At 42.9% G+C, this 18,772-nt stretch overlaps 1 protein-coding gene across 1 annotated transcript in view; it reads left to right on the top strand.

Moving 5' to 3' along the window:
* The window catches only part of RGL1 (ral guanine nucleotide dissociation stimulator like 1), a 141,129-nt gene extending 127,785 nt beyond the window's left edge, over window positions 1-13,344 (top strand). The window contains exons 16-17 of the mRNA XM_029226907.1: window positions 2,720-2,834; window positions 5,489-13,344. Coding sequence (XP_029082740.1) covers window positions 2,720-2,834; window positions 5,489-5,676 — 303 coding nt within the window. The 3' untranslated portion in view covers window positions 5,677-13,344. The remainder of the gene's footprint in view (window positions 1-2,719; window positions 2,835-5,488) is intronic.
* Window positions 13,345-18,772: the final 5,428 nt, after the last annotated feature.

The following is an 18,772-nucleotide window of genomic DNA, read 5'->3' as shown; positions in this document are numbered from 1 at the left end:
TGGTTTACTCACATGGCTTCTCTCACATACGCCAACCAGGGGAGTAAGTGCCAGCTGTGTAACTACGGTGTCTCTGAACTGAAAGGAACCGAGCACTGAACACGCAGCGATGTGGATGAGTCTCTAAAACACCACGTTGAGCCAAAGAAATCAGATACCCCGCATCCTGCCGGAGTCTGATCTTTCAAAAGCAGGCCCAACCTGTGGCGTTAGAAAACTAAGCTCCGGGGAGGGCACAGGGAGTGTTTCGCATTCCTATTTAAGGCGGATGAGGGTGACACCCAAGCATCGTTCAGTAACGTAATCACCAGCCACAGGTGGTGGCCGAGCATTTGAAATGGGCAAAGTCCAAATTGAGATATGCTGTAAGCGTGAAATACACACCAGGTATTTGAAGGCTTGGTACAAAAAAATAACAATAATGAGAACGTAAAATAGCTTATTAACAATTTTGTATTGATTTTATGCTGATACAATATTTTGGACATATTGGGTTAAGTAAGCTATTAAAATTTCCCTTTTGAAAAAAATTTAAATGTGGCTACTAGGTATTTAAAGTCACAGATGAGGGACTTCCCTGGCGGTCCAGTGGTTAAGACTTTGCCTTCCAACGCAGGGGGTGTGGGTTCGATCCCTGGTCGGGGAGCTGAGATCCCATGTGCCTCGCGGCCAGAAAAAAACCAAAAACATAAAACAGAAGCAATATTGTAACAAGTTCAATAAAGACTTTAAAAATGGTCCACATTAAAAAAAGAAATCTAAAAAAATAAACAAATAAAATAAAATTAATTAATTAATTAAATTACAGATGAGACTCAAATTATATGTATCTACTGGCCAGTGCTGGTTCAGGATATCAGCGTAAGGCTGCACGGCTGAGCTGTTAGTATTGTCTGTGATCATCATTTCCCCGCAGTAGCGTTTATGGTACAAAGTGACAGACCCTCAAGGAAAGCCCTCGGCCAGCCCATCCTTGTTTGGACACACCTGGGGAGGTTTAAGGTAAAATAAGCGTAGCCTGGTTTTCTCCTTAGGTAGGTTTAAAGCTGATAACTTAACATTAACCACCTTAGCCCAACAACCATCCCGCAAGTTGGTGTCCTTTCTCCTCTGGCTTTTTATGCTCCTGGACCAGTTTGATCCAGCTGCAGGAGTACTTCCTTCAGACTATAAAAAAATTATTTTTCCCCTTTAGAATTTTGTATGCATCTCTTTCTCCCTTGTGTAAGGAGGTGCCAGATGTTTTGGTAACAGACCCTTGAGCACGGTCTTTGTCACTTATAGGGACCCCATTGTAATGCATATTGTTTACTGAATCACAAATACAGCTGCTGCCCCAGATCGGAGGGAGGCCTGTGGGCCCAGACATCCTTGGGCTCACAATAAGAGTTTCTTGGAAAAAATCAGACTACTACGTCGTCGTCTCTTCTTTTTTTTGGCTGTCTCTCTCCTCTTACCTCTTGGTGAGAACAGCTTTTATTTTTAAGTAAGAATAATGTGTGTTTCATTTTGCTTTCTTTCAAATTTAAAGAAATCACCCAAGGGATAGTACATAAGTCAGCCCCCTTTTCCTGTTGCTCTGAGCACCCTGAGAATAGTTGGCTGATGGGCAAAGATGAAGGGGAGAATTGGGGTGAGAGGAGGCTTAACTTGCACTTTAAAAAATGTTAGATTTATTATTTTTAAACACTCAGAAGCTCATTTTTATTGAAGCGTAATTTACATGTAATTACATACATAGATCTGAAGTGTTCAGTTCTTTGGGTTTTTATAACTATAACCATATATATGTATACATATAGTTACATATGTATACTTCTGTTAAATAACCACCACCCCAAGTCTAGATAAATAACATTTTTTATCCGCCCCGTCCAAAATTCCTTTATGCCCCTTCAATCCTGCTTTAACCTTAGTTGAAGATAAGGTTAGCTAGTTTTCTAACCCCACAGGTTAATTTGGCCTGTTTTTGAAAGAACAGACTCCTGCAGCGTGTCATCTTCTGCGTCTGCTTTCTCTGGCTCACCCATGATGTTTGTGAGATGCATCGCGTTGTTGCATGTTTCAGTTCTCAGCTCCCTCTAGCTGCTGAGTCGTGCTCTTATCGTGAACGCACTACACTGTCTTTATCCTCCCCTGTTCTCCTGTTGATGGAGATGCAGGTTGATTCCACTTTGGGGCTGTTACGAATAAATCTGCTATGAATGTTTGTGTACAAGTCCTTTCGTGGACATAATGCTTTTATTTCTCTTGGTAGATACCTAGGGGTGGGATTCCTGGGTTGTAGAGCCACTTGTGCTTTTTGAAATGGTCAGCATACAGAACCGTGGCCGCTCTGACCCACAGGTTGTAACCAGTGCTCAACAGGTGAGGATAATTTTGGCCCAGGACTGCAAACGCTGTGCATTTTTCACAATTCCCTCATATATATTCTTCCACCGGAACCTCCATTGGAACTGGCAAGGCACCCAGTCTCTCTGTTTTGATGGGGTTAAGACACTGTGGCTCTGAGAAAGCAGGTGACTGAGAGAAAAGATGACCTGTTATCTGAGGATGGAGCCAGGACTGGAACTTAGAAGTGCTGGCTCTTGGTCCTTTCTCATTCCACCTGGCCATTTCTCCCAGGAAGGCACAAGACAGCAAGAATAAGAAGGTCAGCACAACTCTTCCAGGAGACATGAAGCTAAATGCTTTACACACCCTTTCATTGTCTTTCCAGTTGACGAGCCAGGATAAAACTCCCGCCGTGATCCAGAGGGCGATGTTGAAGCACAATCTGGACTCGGACCCAGCTGAGGGGTACGAGCTGGTACAGGTCATCTCGGAGGACAAAGGTAGGCGCGTGTTCCTTCTCAAGGCAGATTGCCCCAGTGTGAGAAGACGGGAAGTGGACACAATGTCTTTCTTAAATGGAACCAAGTGAGGGTGGTTGTTTTTTTCGGTACGCGGGCCTCTCACTGTTGTGGCCTCTCCCATTGCGGAGCACAGGCTCCGGACACGCAGGCTCAGCGGCCATGGCTCACGGGCCCAGCCGCTCTGCGGCATGTGGGATCTTCCCAGACCGGGGCACGAACCCACGTCCCCTGCATCGGCAGGCAGACTCCCAACCACTGCGCCACCAGGGAAGCCCAAGTGAGGGTTTTTAATCACGCTAGGGCGGAGTTGCCAGGAGCCATATGCCATCACCTCGCTTGTAGAATCAAGCGTCTCAGGCTGGTCCCCCAGCAACCCTTGTTGCTTTCTGCGGTTTTGCTGAGTGTTCCTCCCGCCCGTTCTCTGTAAACTTCTCCTCAAGCCTTCCTGTAGGAGGAGGTCCCTCCCTGTGTCAGGAGTTGGGGGATGGACGGGGTCTGTTGGCTCTTTGCAGACAGCCACGCACCTCCATTAACCAATAGTGTGTGTCCAGAAAGGTCGCAGTTCCTGCGATAATTTCTCATGGTTTCAGTTAACCACTTATGAGAGTCTGTCCTTCAGTTATCTTTATTCATGATTGATCTTCAAGTGGCAAAAGCTTCCAGCGCCAGGGTTGGAAGGTTCTTTACCTCACACTTACTGAGGCAAAGAACTGGTGATTATGAAATGCTCCAGTTTGCCTAGGAGTCCATTAGTTGAAGAAATCCCTTTTATGAAAACTCCAGGCACATAATCCCCCTGCATGTATCGATTTGCTAATCTGAATTGGGGTTGTATTTGTTGAGGGGTAGGAGGCGAGCTGGTAGGTAACTCCTCTATGCCGTGTCACATCTGAGAAGGAGACTCAGGCAGACTGAGTCTCTTTTCCAAGTGCACAAGGAACAGCCAGTACTGTTGACTGAGGCCAACCCTGTCTGGTGACAGACCCAGCACAGACCAATGCAAGTGTCTCAAGGGAGGGCTGTTCCCCAACAAGCATTCCCCCTAGAAAGGAAAAGAAGAATTATACAAGGCGGGGATGATGGAAGGGAGCAGTTATTCATACTCCCTTTGACCAACAAATCACCCAGGGCTATATCTCAGGCCCCGACGAGAGTAGGCGAAGTTGGAGTCGTACCTTTTCTTAGCGATGAAAAACTATAGCCTCTGAGAAAATTCTTGGACGTTTTCTTTCATCCAGCTGAGCCCTAGGTCGTGGGGCAAACCTTTCTCAGTTTCATCTTTTAATGTAGTTACTGTTAAAAGTCCAAGCCTGAAAAGTGGTCTCTTGGGTTTTACCGTGTCGTCCACAAACCAATACGCCAAGGTGAGGCCAGTGGGTGTGAAGGTCCAGGAGTCCTGGAGTGCAGCTGGGGCCCAGCTTCACCAGCTGTGTGGTGGCAGGTGGGCTGCTTGACCTCCCTGGGCCTTGGTCCTTAATTAGTTAAATGGCGACAATACCCTACTGGTTCCTTGTGCATCATGGGTGATTATGACAGGAAATAACGCACCCGAAAGTGTACCGTATTGGAGATATGTTGATATATAGCTGTGAGGTAGGTTGTTACTGACCCAGGAATGTGTGGGCAGGAGACTGGGGACACTTTAAGGGAGTTATCCTTTATAGAACATTTGTGCAAAATGTAGCGGAGTCACGCAGAACCTGACTGCATCAGTCGTGCTGTGGAATCTCAGTGGTCGAAGTTAACGTAAGGTCGACTTAATCCAGTTCTGCTGGCAGACACCTCTCCTGGTTGCCTCCGTCACTCCACTGCCGCAAAGCAAGACTTGCACGTTTTACCTTTTTTTTCCCTGTTGGTTTTTTAAGCTATCCATTACCCCTGAGTGCTAAAGAGTATATAGCTTCTCTTAAAAATAAATTCAAATCACTTTGCTCAATAACTTCATATTATGCTTGGAATAATCCTTGTTCAAAAATTGCAGCTATCTATATAGGTGGGAGTCACTGCAGTAGGCAATGGTTTAAACCTTAAGAGGTAGATACTGTCTTATTTGGTTGCCCTTTAATATTAAAATGCAAGTTCTTAAGGAAGCAAGGCCTCAAATGGTGTAACATACTGGTTTGATTTGGGATTAATTAAAAAATATTTTGATTTTCCAAGCTCTGGAAAACGGTGTAGATTTTCTGCCTTTTCCCCGTGTTATTGGATTCGCTTAGTCTCTGTGAAAAACTGCATAGTGGAGTGGAAAATGGCCTGCAGGAGGCTAGGAACCCGGGTTTGGGTCCCAGTTCTGCCCCTGATGAGCTGTGCTCTTGGGAATGTCTTTTAACTCCTGTAGGCCTCTGCTTCCTACTGCACTTCCTTCCAGCTAAAGCATCCTGCATTTGCGCATTTGGTTCGTGGCTTGAATTTCTAAGATTGGATTCGCACTTAGGTTTTTTAACTTGGGATTGGGAAATTGTTGGAACCGATTTGCGGGGAGGGAGTGGTGGTCACTGTCTGGTTCCGTTTCCATTCCAGGGACAAACGGCCATAGTCCCAGCCGTGTGTCTGAGCAGAATTTCCACCTGCCACGGTTAGTGCTGGGCTGACCTACACGAGCTGACTACCTTCTCTTTCCTCATCTTCTTTAGAACTCGTGATCCCAGACTCGGCAAATGTCTTCTATGCCATGAACAGCCAAGTGAACTTTGACTTCATCTTACGCAAAAAGAATTCTGTGGAAGAGCAAGTAAAACTGCGTAGCCGGACCAGCCTGACGTTGCCCAGGACAGCCAAACGGGGCTGCTGGAGCAACAGACACAGCAAAATCACCCTCTGAAAGGAGAGACCAGTGGCCCCTTGCCTGCCAAAGGCAGGGTGGGGCTGAGAACAGGCCGTGGTGATTGCAGCTACCACCCAGTGTTAGAGGATCATTGGTGAGGTGGACAGATATTTATGGAGTACCTCTGGTGTGCAAGGCACTATGATAGGCGTCGTGGGGAGATCGGAGATGAACTTGACACGAGAAGGATGATTCTCTTTGACCTGAGACCGAAATGCAAAATTACCCACATTTATAAATATATATGTATGTACACATATTTGGTATGTGTGTGTATATATATAAATATGAGGGACTTATGGGATATTCTGGACTATGGAGAAACAAATTTGCACAATGGCCTGGGAAGTCGAGGTCACTTTTTACAGGGAACTAGAAGGAACTGAGAACCTCGTCTCATACCTTCCAAGTAAACGGAATCAACCCTAGACATACAGAGTGTCCTTTGTGCCAGTATTATAAGCAGTCCAAACTATTTTTATAAAGGGAGAGGATTACTTTCTCAATCAAGTGCCACCAGAAAAGAACAACCGCAGAGGCGGGAACTGCCACAGGCTGAATGAAAGGCCACCTCGGAAAGGCTTTGGATGAGCCAGTGGCTTTGACCTCTGCTTGCATCGGCCAATTTCTGCTACCCCAGGGAGGGCTAGGAGCAGCTTTGGAGGACTGTCTGAGCCACTGGTCCAGCCGTTGTGACACCTCTGGAGGCAACACAAGCCCATTTTGATTTCTGGCAACTTCATTGTTTGTTTCCCCCCCCTAAAGAACATATCACAATCATTCTTGCACATCCAGCCATGTTCTTTGGTAACTTATCAGCCAGAAAGGAAAGCACAAAAGGATGATGACTCATGTGGACTCTGATCTGTCTCGGAATGCCACTACTTCATTGTTTTTTTCTGATTGCCTTTTGCATGTGAAACTACATGTCTGCAGTCTTTTGCCATCTGGATCGCAGTACCTCTATATTACGTGCAATTTGTTCCTCAGGTGTAGAAATTCCTACTGCGATTGACTATAACTGATGGTTTTGAGCCTGTGAACGATTTCTGAACAGCGATTGCTCTGTGATTAGCCCCTCGGAAGATGTTCACTGCTGAGAGCAGTGTCCTGTTTTACTTATTAACTTTTATAGCCTTCCTGTGCCTAGTCATGGGGAAAGAAATGGGGCTCCGTATATTATCCAACTCGTTTCTAAAGAGGTACATTCTTCCAGATGGAATCAATAACTTTTTTTTTTTTTTCAGGTTTCCACACTTGGTATCACAGTATCACTGTTAGTGACACTTTTGTCTCCAGTACCACCATCATCCTCTCCCTTCCAAATCTGAGCTGTGGCTGGGGTTTGAACTACAAAGCCATACGTGGGATACTGACACGTTTAAGAAGCACTTTCAGTATGTTGTCCTTTTTAAGAAGAAAATTCTCAAAATACCAGTTTTTATTCCAAAAATAAAGAATGAACCCAGATATGAAGTGCAGATTGTAATGTGGAGCTTTTTTTTTTTCCTATCCTGTAAGACAGCTCCCAAAGGTTATGTGTGATTTATGTTACATAAATAGCCATATGAAATCTGCAAGAAACACCAGGGAAAGGCTAGAGATTTGTGGTGGTGGACCAAAGAACGAGAATGAGCCAGGAAGGCCTCAGATTTCCTTTAGGTCTTTCTAGATCAGACTGCATTGTAAAGACCGAGTGGTTTCAACTAGTTGAAAAGCACTTTTTTTCTGTGTTTGCGAGGCTGGTTCGATTTGTGCTTCTGTGCGTGGAGGAGGGATGGCCAGGGTGCTAGACGTCATGGGGACTGAAGGAAACATAGCCTCAGCCTGAATTTCTTGGTTGGAAGGTCAAAAAGAAAATGTAGAACTGGTGGTTTGGCCTGGTTTAGGGCGCGGCTACCAAGACATACGTGTTGTGCCCATGTGCTCGCCTTGTGTATTTATACTGTATATGTAGAGTCTAGATTTATATACTGCAATGTAAAATATATATATATTTTTTTCCTTTTTTAAAAAAGACAATGGAAGTTACAAGTAGATAAAACATAGCCTCATTTATTTAATGCCACTTTAAATGTCTTAAATTTGTTTCCTGGTGGACAGCCGGGTTAATACTTTTAGCTGCTCGCATATGCTTGTCTTTCTGCATCTCCATCATCTGTTTACCTTTTGGTCAAATTAATAAACTGGCTTGGGACTTGGTTGGCATGTGCGGCCAGACCCAAAGGGATTGTATCTGGAGTATTAATCTGGTGGATCTGGGTTCCAGGTATGTCAAGGAGCATTTTGGAAGCCCATGCTGGTTCAGTTGGAGGGAGCAGAGGGAAAGCCAGTGGCACAGTTAGGAGGGACCCTCTCCACTGGTAAGTGTCATGCGCATTTAGGGGAAAGAATGACGTCTTAGGAGACTGCCATCAGATGTGATGCCTTGCTGGACAGCATTCTTAGGAGCAGTTTGGCTGGGGACACCTTGTATAAAATCAAACTTAGAGTTGGGATCCAAGGCAGTACTTTGCCTTCTTTTTGACAGCCTTTCCTGAGTCTCCAATTGCTACCATCTGCACAATTCTTGAAACCGTCCATGGTGCTCCGGAAGCCGGGAGGGCCTCTGTGGAGGAAGGAAACAAGGTCTTCCCAAAAGGCAGCTTCATTCAACAGATGCATGTTGTCATTCCATCACATTGTTTCCAAAAATAAAAAGGGATTCTTAAATGGATCCAAATTATCAAGTTTTCTGGGTCCTTGTGGGATAGTGGAGAAAGCCAAGTAGGTGTTTTAATAATCGATAATATGGGCAGGAAAAAAAGGGATTTCTATGTCTGGCACTAGGTGACTATGTTTTCAAGATCATCTGAGAAAATGGGTTCCCTTGTTTTGCCTCCCTGTAGAAGCAGCTTGGTGAGATTTTGCCTGAAGGAATAATGTCTTAAAATTTCCTTCTTTGGAGCCTTTTCAAATTTGCCATGCAGCACAGGACCATTAGAGGCATACGGTATTGCCCCGTGTCCCAGTTTTAGTGGTATCGAGAAGTTTCCCCGATGTCAACCGTCTTTTTCTACAGGGCTGCCGCAATGGCACCAGTGACGACCTGTATCCACAGTTCCACTATGAAAAGTTATTTCTGTCATGTTTTGAGTTACCGTTTCCCCTAGGATCTCTGTTAGAATGAAATAATTCTGGAAGGGATTTAGCCTAGGCTAAAGTAACAAACCATGAAATCTCAGTAACTTAAGATATGACACGTTGGAAACTGAGCTAGGTATTGCAAATCGGGCAGCTCTCCTTAGCGGCTCCAAGGGTCCAGGCAGCTTCCATCTTGCAACTCCACCATCTCAGATTTTTCTTTCAACTCCCAGTGATGGTAGCGAGAACTCACAACTGCATTAGACGAAAGGGACCACATCACTTCCATTCACAGTCCGTTGGCCAGTCTATGGCCCCAATCTAAATGCAGGGGAGGTGGGGAAATGTAGGAGGGCACCTGGAGTAGACGAGCATTTCCGTCCCCGCACAAAGGAGTTCTGTCTTCTCACTAGGGTGCATGGCTTTGTTCATCTTCCCACATTCTCCGAAAAGTGTTTGGAGGAGATGGCAGTGAGGACTTGAGATGGGGGCTGCACAGAGCAAAGGAAGGGTTGAAGAAAGAGAGGTGCTCAAAGGAGGAGAAAAAACAGGAGTAATTTAATTTTGTTTAGAATTAGCCTTATAGAATTTATTTCTAACGTGCGGTCACCACCAATTTACATGCTTCTAATGTGGTCCCTACTTTAAACTAGGAGCTACTTTACAGACGTAGTTGTATGTCAAATTTTTAAAAATCTAGGAAATTTAAAGTGTTTACACATAAACTGTGAGATTCAAATAGAAGCCAGACAAATTTAGTTAATTTAAGACTCTGAATTAGAAAACCACCACTTGGTGTGGTTTTTCAACATCTCTACCCAGAAAACTGTGTGGAGGCAATTCACTTATTTAACAGTTTGAGGTATTTAACATTTTCTTAAGAGTTGGAATGAATCTTACAAATCATGTAGTCCTCGCCCTTGTATTACAGATCCCGGGGCTGAGGCCCAGAGCAGTTACGTCAGTTGCCAAAGGTCAAGTGCAGGGCTCTGAATGACCAAACCCTGCTATGTGGGTGTCACAGTGGACTGCGCTTTCCTGACAGATGCTCCTCTACAGCCTGCTGGAGCTGGACAGGATGCCTGGGGTCTGTTGGCTCTATCCCCAGCCTTCCAACCATGTGAATTTCCAAAAGCTACATGTGAATTTCCACAGGCTACCTTGGTTACATGTGCATCTGGTTGGTTCTGTCAAGTCTCCAAGGAGAGATCTGCTGCTGGTCGGAGAACTGCTGCCTGATACCCTGAGCATCATTTCATCTTGCGGATGGGGAAACGGGGCCGTAAGGACCAGGATGGCATTGCGAGTTAACTCCCACCTAGGATGCATGATGAACCCGTGGGGTGGGTGAAAAGCACCAACTGAATGAGGAGTTAAAGGAGCAAACACCAGTGATCAGTATCGAGTACTTCGTCACAGTTTCCTCAAAAGAAATCATTTTTATTCCTACGATTGTCTCAACTCAGAGCAACATTTTGTGCTGTAGTCACAATCTCCCACACAAAGGGTACTGGTAAGTCAAGTTGAGAAAAGAAGAAAAGTAAATGATTTAAACTGTTTCTAGATTGCTCCAGCCGTTTTTTAAAAAAAAAAAAAGATGGGCTGGCCAAAAAGTTCGTTCGGGCTTGTCATACCAGCTCATGGAAAAACGCGAACGAACTTTTTGGCCAGCCCAATACCAGGGCACCAGTTTCAAAATGGGAGAGAAGCATTCTAAATGGGAGAAGCATTCTAAATGGGAGAAGCATTCTAAATGGGAGAAGCATTCTAAATAATACCTTGCCCCCAGATGTCTACTTCTGATGATCCTCGTTTATATAACATCTGACATCCAAGCCTCCAGCAAGTCAGCGAATTGGTCTAATCCGCTAAAAAGAATTAATGTATGAGATTTCATAGATGGGAAGTAAACGGGGGATGGGGTTGCAGAGCTTCTTTATACATCAGGCTGCGTGTGTATGGGAGAGAGAACGACAGAAACATTGGATGTTAGTGAGAAAACAAGAAATGAGGCAAACTCTCTCTCTAGAAGCTTTGCATGGATTCAGTTTGGTGTGGGTGGGATCTGACTGCCTAGCTCTGACTCCCAGCCCACTTACTATCTTAGGCAAGTCATTTAGCTATTGCTTCGTCTAAAAAGTGGGGATTGAAAATAGTTCCTACTTCTGGAGATTCACGTAGTATATTACATTACACAGCACACGTAAAGAAAGCACTTCCCTCTGGTGCTTACTTTAACAGTTCACTGCTGTTATTCCCGGGAAGCTCGTGGCCTAAGGAGGGGGGGGGCGTGCTGTCTTCTTAGAAGCCCTCCAGCCTCCTTCCCTAATAAGCAATGACACAGGGCAGATGTGACACTCAGACATGGGACTTGAGATGCTTGAACAGCACCCTGGGAAAACTGAGCCTGCTGCTGCTTTGGGGAAAGACTGACTCACAGAGCTGGAGGGCAGCCAGGGCTCCTGCAGCTTGCTCCACAGACCCGCTCCAAAGAGGCTGGGGAGAGGGGAGTGTGGGCCCAGCGCAGCCCTGACCACAGTGCCTCCTGGCGGGGCTGAGGCTTCACAGGGACACACACTGGGCGGACTCGGAAGGGAGCCGCTGGCCCGTGTGAGACGGCCCTGAGCTGGAGCATCCCCCTCCCAGAGCCTAAGGTGATTCCTGTCAGGGTCCTCACCTTTTTTGGATTCCTTCTGTGGTCAGGGGGGGACAGGTCTCTCACCAGAAGCTGAGCCCCCATTCCCCTGTTCTCCCAGACCTGTATCTTTCTTTCCCTGCAGAATGGGGCTCTCTGCTCTGACTCTCCCTCTGCCCAGGGATGACTCACATGCAGGACAGTGAATTGTTGCTGTTCCACAGGCACTGGGGGCCCTGGGCATCCCAATTATTCCTTGGCATGCTGTCCAGCTCACTGCCACCTCAGCCTCTCCCGTTGTTGCAGGTTTGCAAGGATAAAATAGTCATTTTAAGGACTTGGGTTGCCACTTCCATTCCAAGCCTCTCTTCTACTATTTTTTTCCCTCTGGTTCCCTCCCTTTCCAGCCTGTGCACCAGCCTCACTTCTCCACTAATGAGCCTGAATCTGTTTTCTTATCCCTTTGGCCCTTGCACTTCTCTCCTGGACATAAACCTCTGTGCTGTGCCCTGGAAGCTGCCTCTTTCCTCTCCCCTCTAATTCCCTAAGGCCTGCACCCCTCATCTGTCCCCTCCCTGCTCAGCTATGGGCTTGGTTTCCTCCCTGTGGCCATTCTAAACAGTAATATCCCCTTCAAGTCTTCCCAATTCATGCTGGCATTTTACAGAGCAGTTAAAACCCTTCAGACCACACCATCAATACAAACATCTCAACTCCTGTCTGAGGGTCTTCCCCGAACTGCCAGTTCCCTTTGGGAGAGGACACTTTGTCACAAGTTATTTTCTAATCTTCTCTGAAGAACAGAGAGAGAGGGCTGTCCAGGACACTGAAAATCATGTTCCCTCATGAGCAAGAGCCCAGATGCCTGCCCAGCCTCCCCTAGAACAGGAAGCACCCAGAGGAGCCTCCTCTGCACCAGCGGGGTGGGGGTGGGGGGGCACGAAGCTGGTGTTCAGACATAGAGATTTGGTCAAAGTGCCCACAGCAGAGGAAGCCAAGCTGAAGAAACTCCAGGGAGGGGCAGAAAAAATAAACTCAGTAAATTAAAGAGAAACCAGTGTTCAGAGGTGATCCTTCATTCTTTCCATCCCTTTTGAGGGCATACGGGAGGGCGGTTTGGGGCTGTGAGTGGCCTCCCTGTTGTGGCAGGAGGGACCTGAGCTAAGATCATCTCAATATCAGTACACCTACGGGTGGAGGCTAAGACACAGGCCATCTTAGGCAAATCTATAGACCAGAAAGGAAGCCACTTTCCAGCCCAACAACAAATTCTAATGGAGCCATTCCACCACTTGCCTGGAACCCATTCAGTATTTAATAATTCTTCCTGAAAGCACACCTAAACTCTTCATGCTGCAATTCAAGCCATTTCCTCATTCCATTTGCATAATAAGAGAAGGCACCATTTTCTCCTCCCACCAGGAAGCCTGCACAAGCCTCTAAACCAGCCTCACCCACCAGGGGGCAGACACCAGAAGCAAGAAATATACAGTCCCACAGCCTGCGGCGCTAAGTCTACAAATACCCTACCCTGGGACCAGCTGGTGCCCAGACACTGGGTGATGAGAGGGAAGTTGACTGCTGGGACACATAGGACATCCCCTACAGCGGAGGCCACTTCTCCAAGGTCAAGAAATGTAACTAACCTTCCACACATATAAAAATACAAATAGAAGTTTAGACAAAATGAGATGGCAGAGGAATAAGTTCCAAATGAAGGAACAAGATAAAACCCCAGAAGGATAACTAAGTGATGTGGAGATAGGCTATATACCTGAGAAAGCATTCAGAGTAATGATTGTAAAGATGACCCAAGAACTCAGGAAAAGAATGGATGCACACAGAGCAAGAAGTTACAAGAAGTTTTTAACAAAGAGTTAGAAAAAATAAAGAACAACCAAACAGAGTTGAAGAATACAATAACTGAAATGAAAAACACAAGAAGGAATCAATAGCAGAATGAATGAGGCAGAAGAACGGATAAGTGACCTGGAAGACAGAGTGGTGGAAATCACTGTCATGGGATAAAATAAAGAAAAAAGAATAAAAAGAAAAAAGCACAGTCTGAGAGACCTTTGGGACAATATCAAACACACCAACATTCACATTATAGGGGTCCCAGAAGAATAAGAGAAAGAGCCTGAGAAGATATGTGAAAAGATAATAGCTGAAAACGTCCCTAACATGGAAAAGGAAACAATCACCGAAGTCCAGGAAGCACAGAGAGTCCCATACAGGATCGACACAAGGAGGAACACACCAAGACACATAGTAATCAAATTGACAAAAATTAAAAATAAAGAGAATATATTAAAATCAACAAGGGAAAAACAACAAATAATATACAAGAGAATCCTCATAAGGTTATCAGCTTATTTTTTAGAAGAAACTCTGCAGGCCAGAAGGGAGTGGCATGATATATTTAAAGTGATGAAAGGGGAAAACCTGCAACCAAGAATACTCTACCCAGAAAGGCTCCCATTCAGATTTGATGGAGAAATCAAAAGCTTTACAGACAAGCAAAAGCTAAAAGAATTCAGCACCACCAAACCAGCTTTACAACAAATGCTAAAGGAACTTCCTTAGGTGGAAAAGAAAAGGCCACAACTAGGTACAAGAAAATTACAAGATGGGAAAGCTCACCAGTAAAGGCAAACATACAGTAAATGTAGGAAATCATCCACACACAAATATGATTATCTAAACCAATGATTGTGAGAGGATGAGAGTACAAATGCAGAATCTTGAAATGCATTTGAAATGAAAAGACCAGCAACTTAAAACTATCATATATATACACAGACAAATATCAAAACATACATATATCAAAACCTCATGGTAATGGTAAACCAAAAATGTATTAATAGATATACACACAAATAAGTAAACAGAATCCAAACACAACACTAAAGATAGTCGTCAAAATACAAGAGGAGAGAACGAAAGAGGAAGGGAAGGAAAAAGACCTGCAAAAACAAATCCAAAACAATTAATAAAATGGCAATAAGAACATACATATAGATATGTACATGGATTAAATGCTCCAACCAAAAGACAGATAGGCTGAATGGATACAAAAATAAGACCTGTATATATGCTGTCTACGAGAGACCCACTTCAGATCTAGAGACACATACAGACTGAAAGCGAGGGGATGGAAAAAGGTATTCCATGCAAATGGAAATCAAAAGAAAGCTGGAGTAGCAGTACTCATATCAGACAAAATAGACTTTAAATTAAGACTGTTACAAGAGACAAAGAAGGACACTACATAATGATCCAGGGATCAATCCAAGAAGAAAATATGACAATTGTAAATATATATGCACCCAACATAGGAGCAACTCAATATATAAGGCAAATGCGAACAGCCATAAAAGGCGAAATCAACAGTAACACAATAATAGTGGGGGACTTTAACACCCCACTTACATCAATGGACAGAACATCCAGACAGAAAAATCAGTAAGGAAACACAGGCCTTAAGTGACACATTAGACCGGATAGACTTAATTGATACTTATAGAGCATTCCATCCCAAAGTAGCAGAATACACATTCTTTTCAAGTGCACATGGAACATTCTCCAGAATACATCTCATGCTGGGTCACAAAGCAAGCTTCAGTAAACTTAAGAAAATTAAAATTGTATCAAGCATCTTTTCTAACCACAATATTATAAGATTAGAAATCAACTACAAGAAAAAAACTGCAAACCGCCCCCCACACACAAACACCTGGAGGCTAACCAACCTGCTACTAAACAACCAAAACAATATGCTACTAAACAACTAATGGGTCACTAAAGAAGTCAAAGAGGAAATAAAAAAAATACCTAGAGACAAATGAAAATGAAAACATAATGATCCAAAACCTATGGGACACAGCAAAAGCAGTTCTAAGAGGGAAGTTTATAGCTATACAAACTTACCTCAGGAAACAAGAAAAACCTCAAATAAACAACCTAACCTTACACCTAAAGCAACTAGAGAAAGAAGAACAAACAAATCCCAAAGTTAGAAGAAAAGAAATCATAAAGCTCAGAGCAGACATAAATAAAATAGAGACTAAAAAACAATAGAAAAAAATCAAAAGCTGATTCTTTTTTTTTTTTTTTTTTGTGATACGTGGGCCTCTCACTGTTGTGGCCTCTCCCTTTGCAGAGCACAGGCTCCAGACGCACAGGCTCAGCGGCCATGGCTCACGGGCGCAGCCGCTCCGCGGCATGTGGGATCTTCCTGGACCGGGGCACGAACCCATGTCCCCTGCATCGGCAGGCGGACTCTCAACCACTGCACCACCAGGGAAGCCCTAAAAGCTGATTCTTTGAAAAGATAAACAAAATTGATAAATCTTTAGCCAGACTCATCAAGAAAAAAAGGGAGAGGGCTCCAAATCAATAAAATTAGAAATGAAAAAGAAGTTACAACTGACGCGACAGAAATACAGAGGATCATGAGAAACTACTACTATCAACTATATGCCAATAAAATAGACAACCTTGAAAAATGGACAAATTCTTAAAAAGGTACAATCTCCCAAGACTTAGCCAGGAAGAAATAGAATATATGAACAGACCAATCACAAGTGCTGAAATTGAAACTGATTTAAAAACTCCCAACAAACAAAAGTCCAGGACAAGATGGCTTCACAGGGAAATTCTGTCAAACATTTAGAGAAGAGTTAACACCTATCCTTCTGAAACTATTTCAAAAAATTGCAGAGGAAGGAACATTTCCAAACTCAATGATGCCACCATCACTCTGATACCAAAACCAGAAAAGGATACTACAAAAAAAATTACAGGCCACTTATCACTGATGAACATACACACAAAAATCCTCAACAAAATATTAGCAAACAAAATCCAACAAGACATTAAAGGGATCACATACAATGATCGAGTGGGATTTATCCCAGGAATGTAAGGATTTTTCAATATCTGAAAATCAATCAGTGTGATACCCCACATTAATGAATTGAAGAATAAAAACCATATAATCATCTCAATAGATGAAGAAAAAGCTTGATAAAATTCCACATCCATTTACAATAAAAACTCTCCAGAAAGTGGGCACAGAGGGAACCTACCTCAACATAATATAGGCCATATATGACAAACCCACAGCTAACATCATACATAATGCTAAAAGCTGAAAACATTTCCTCTAAGATGAGGAATGAGACAAGGATGTCCACTCTCGCCACTATTATTCAACATAGTTTTGGAAGCCCTAACCATGGCAATCAGAGAAGAAAAAGAGATAAAAGGAATCCAAGTTGGAAAAGAAGAAGTAAAAGTGTCACTGTTTGCAGATGACATGATACTATACACAAAAAATCCTAAAGACACTACCAGAAAACTACTAGAGCTCATCAATGAATTTGGTAAAGTTGCAGGATACAAAATTAATATGCAGAACTCTGTGGCATTTCTATACACTAACAATGAAAGGCCAGAAAGAGAAATTAAGGATGCAATCCCATATATCATTGCAGCAAAAAGAATAAAATACCTAGGAATAAACCTACCTAAGGAGGCAAAAGACCTGTCCTCCAAAGACTATAAGACACTGATTTAAGAAAAATCAAAGATGGTAGAAACAGATGGAAAGATATATCATATTCTTGGATTAGAAGAATCAATATTGTCAAAATGACTATGCTACCCAATGTAATCTACAAATTCAGTGCAATCCCTATCAAATTACTAATGACAGTTTTCACAGAACTAGAACAAAATTTTTTTAAATTTGTATGGAAACACAAAAGACCCCAAGTAGCCAAAGGAATTTTGAGAAAGAAAAATGAAGCTGGAGGAATCAGGCTCCCTGACTTCAGACTATACTACAAAGCTACAGTCATCAAAACAGCATGGTATTGGCACAAAAACAGAAATATAGATCAATGGAATAGGGTAGAAAGCCCAGAAATAAAACCACGCACCTATGGTCAATTATTCTATGACAAAGGAGGCAAGAATACACAATGGAGAAAATACAGTCTCTTCAATAAGTGGTGCCAGGAAAACTGGACAGCTACATGTAAAAGAATCAAACTAGAACATTCTCTAACACCACATACAAAAATAAACTCAAAATGGATTAAAGAACTAAATGTAAGACCGGATACTATAAAACTCCTAGAGGAAAACATAGGCAGAACACTTTTTACATAAATCACAGCAACATCTTTTTGGATTCGTCTCCTAGAGTAATGGAAATAAAAATAAAAAAACAAATGGGACCTAATTAGACTTAAAAGCTTCTGCACAGCAAAGGAAACCATAAACAAAAAGACAGCCTACAGAATGGGAGAAAATATTTGCAAATGATGCTACTGACAAGGGATTAATCTCCAAAATATATAAACAGTTCATACAGCTCAATATCAAAAAAACAAACCCAATCAAAAAACGGGAAGAAGATCTACATAGACATTTCTCCAAAAAATACATACAGATGACCAGAAGCACATGAAAAGATGCTCAACATCACTAATTATTAGAGGAATGAAAATCAAAACTATAATGAGGTACCACCTCACACTGTTCAGAATGACCATCATCAAAAAGTCCACAAATAATAAATGCTAGAGAGGGTACGGAGAAAAAGGAATCCTCCTACATTGTTGTTGGGAATATAAATTGGTACAGCCACTATAGAGAAGAGTATGGAGGTTCCTTAAAAATCTAAAAATAGAGCTACCATGTGATTCAGCATTCCCACTCCTGGGCATATACCTGGAGAAAACCATAATTGGAAAAGATACATGCACCCCAGTGTTCATAGCAGCAGTATTTACAATGGCCAGGACATGGAGGCAACCTAAGTGTCCATCAACAGATGAATGGATAAAGAAGATGTGGCACATATACACATATATAATGTGTATATATATGATATACACACACATATATTACACAATGGGATATTACTCTGTCATTAAAAAGAATGAAATAATGCCATCTGCAGTAACACAGATGGACCTAGAGATTATCATACTAAGTGAAGTAATCCAGACAGAAAGACAAACATCATATGTTAGCGCTTATATGTGGAATCAAAAAAAAATGATACAAATGAACTTATTTACAAAACAAATAGACTCACAGACATAGAAAACAAACTTACAGTTACCAAAAGGGGAGGCGGGGATAAATTAGGAGTTTGGGATTAACATATACATACTACTCTATATAAAACAGATGACCAAAAAGGACCTACTGTATAGCACAGGGAACTATACTCAATATCTTATAATAACCTATAACGGAAGAGAATGTAAAAAAAGTATATATTCACATACATATACACATATATAATTGAATCACTTC

Source organism: Monodon monoceros, unplaced genomic scaffold (genome assembly GCF_005190385.1).
Source record: "Monodon monoceros isolate NGI ecotype Baffin Bay Population unplaced genomic scaffold, NGI_Narwhal_1 Super_Scaffold_18, whole genome shotgun sequence".
NCBI lineage: Eukaryota > Metazoa > Chordata > Mammalia > Artiodactyla > Monodontidae > Monodon > Monodon monoceros.
The sequence above is the reverse complement of the archived record's forward strand: the minus strand, read 5'-3'. Positions and strand labels throughout refer to the sequence as shown.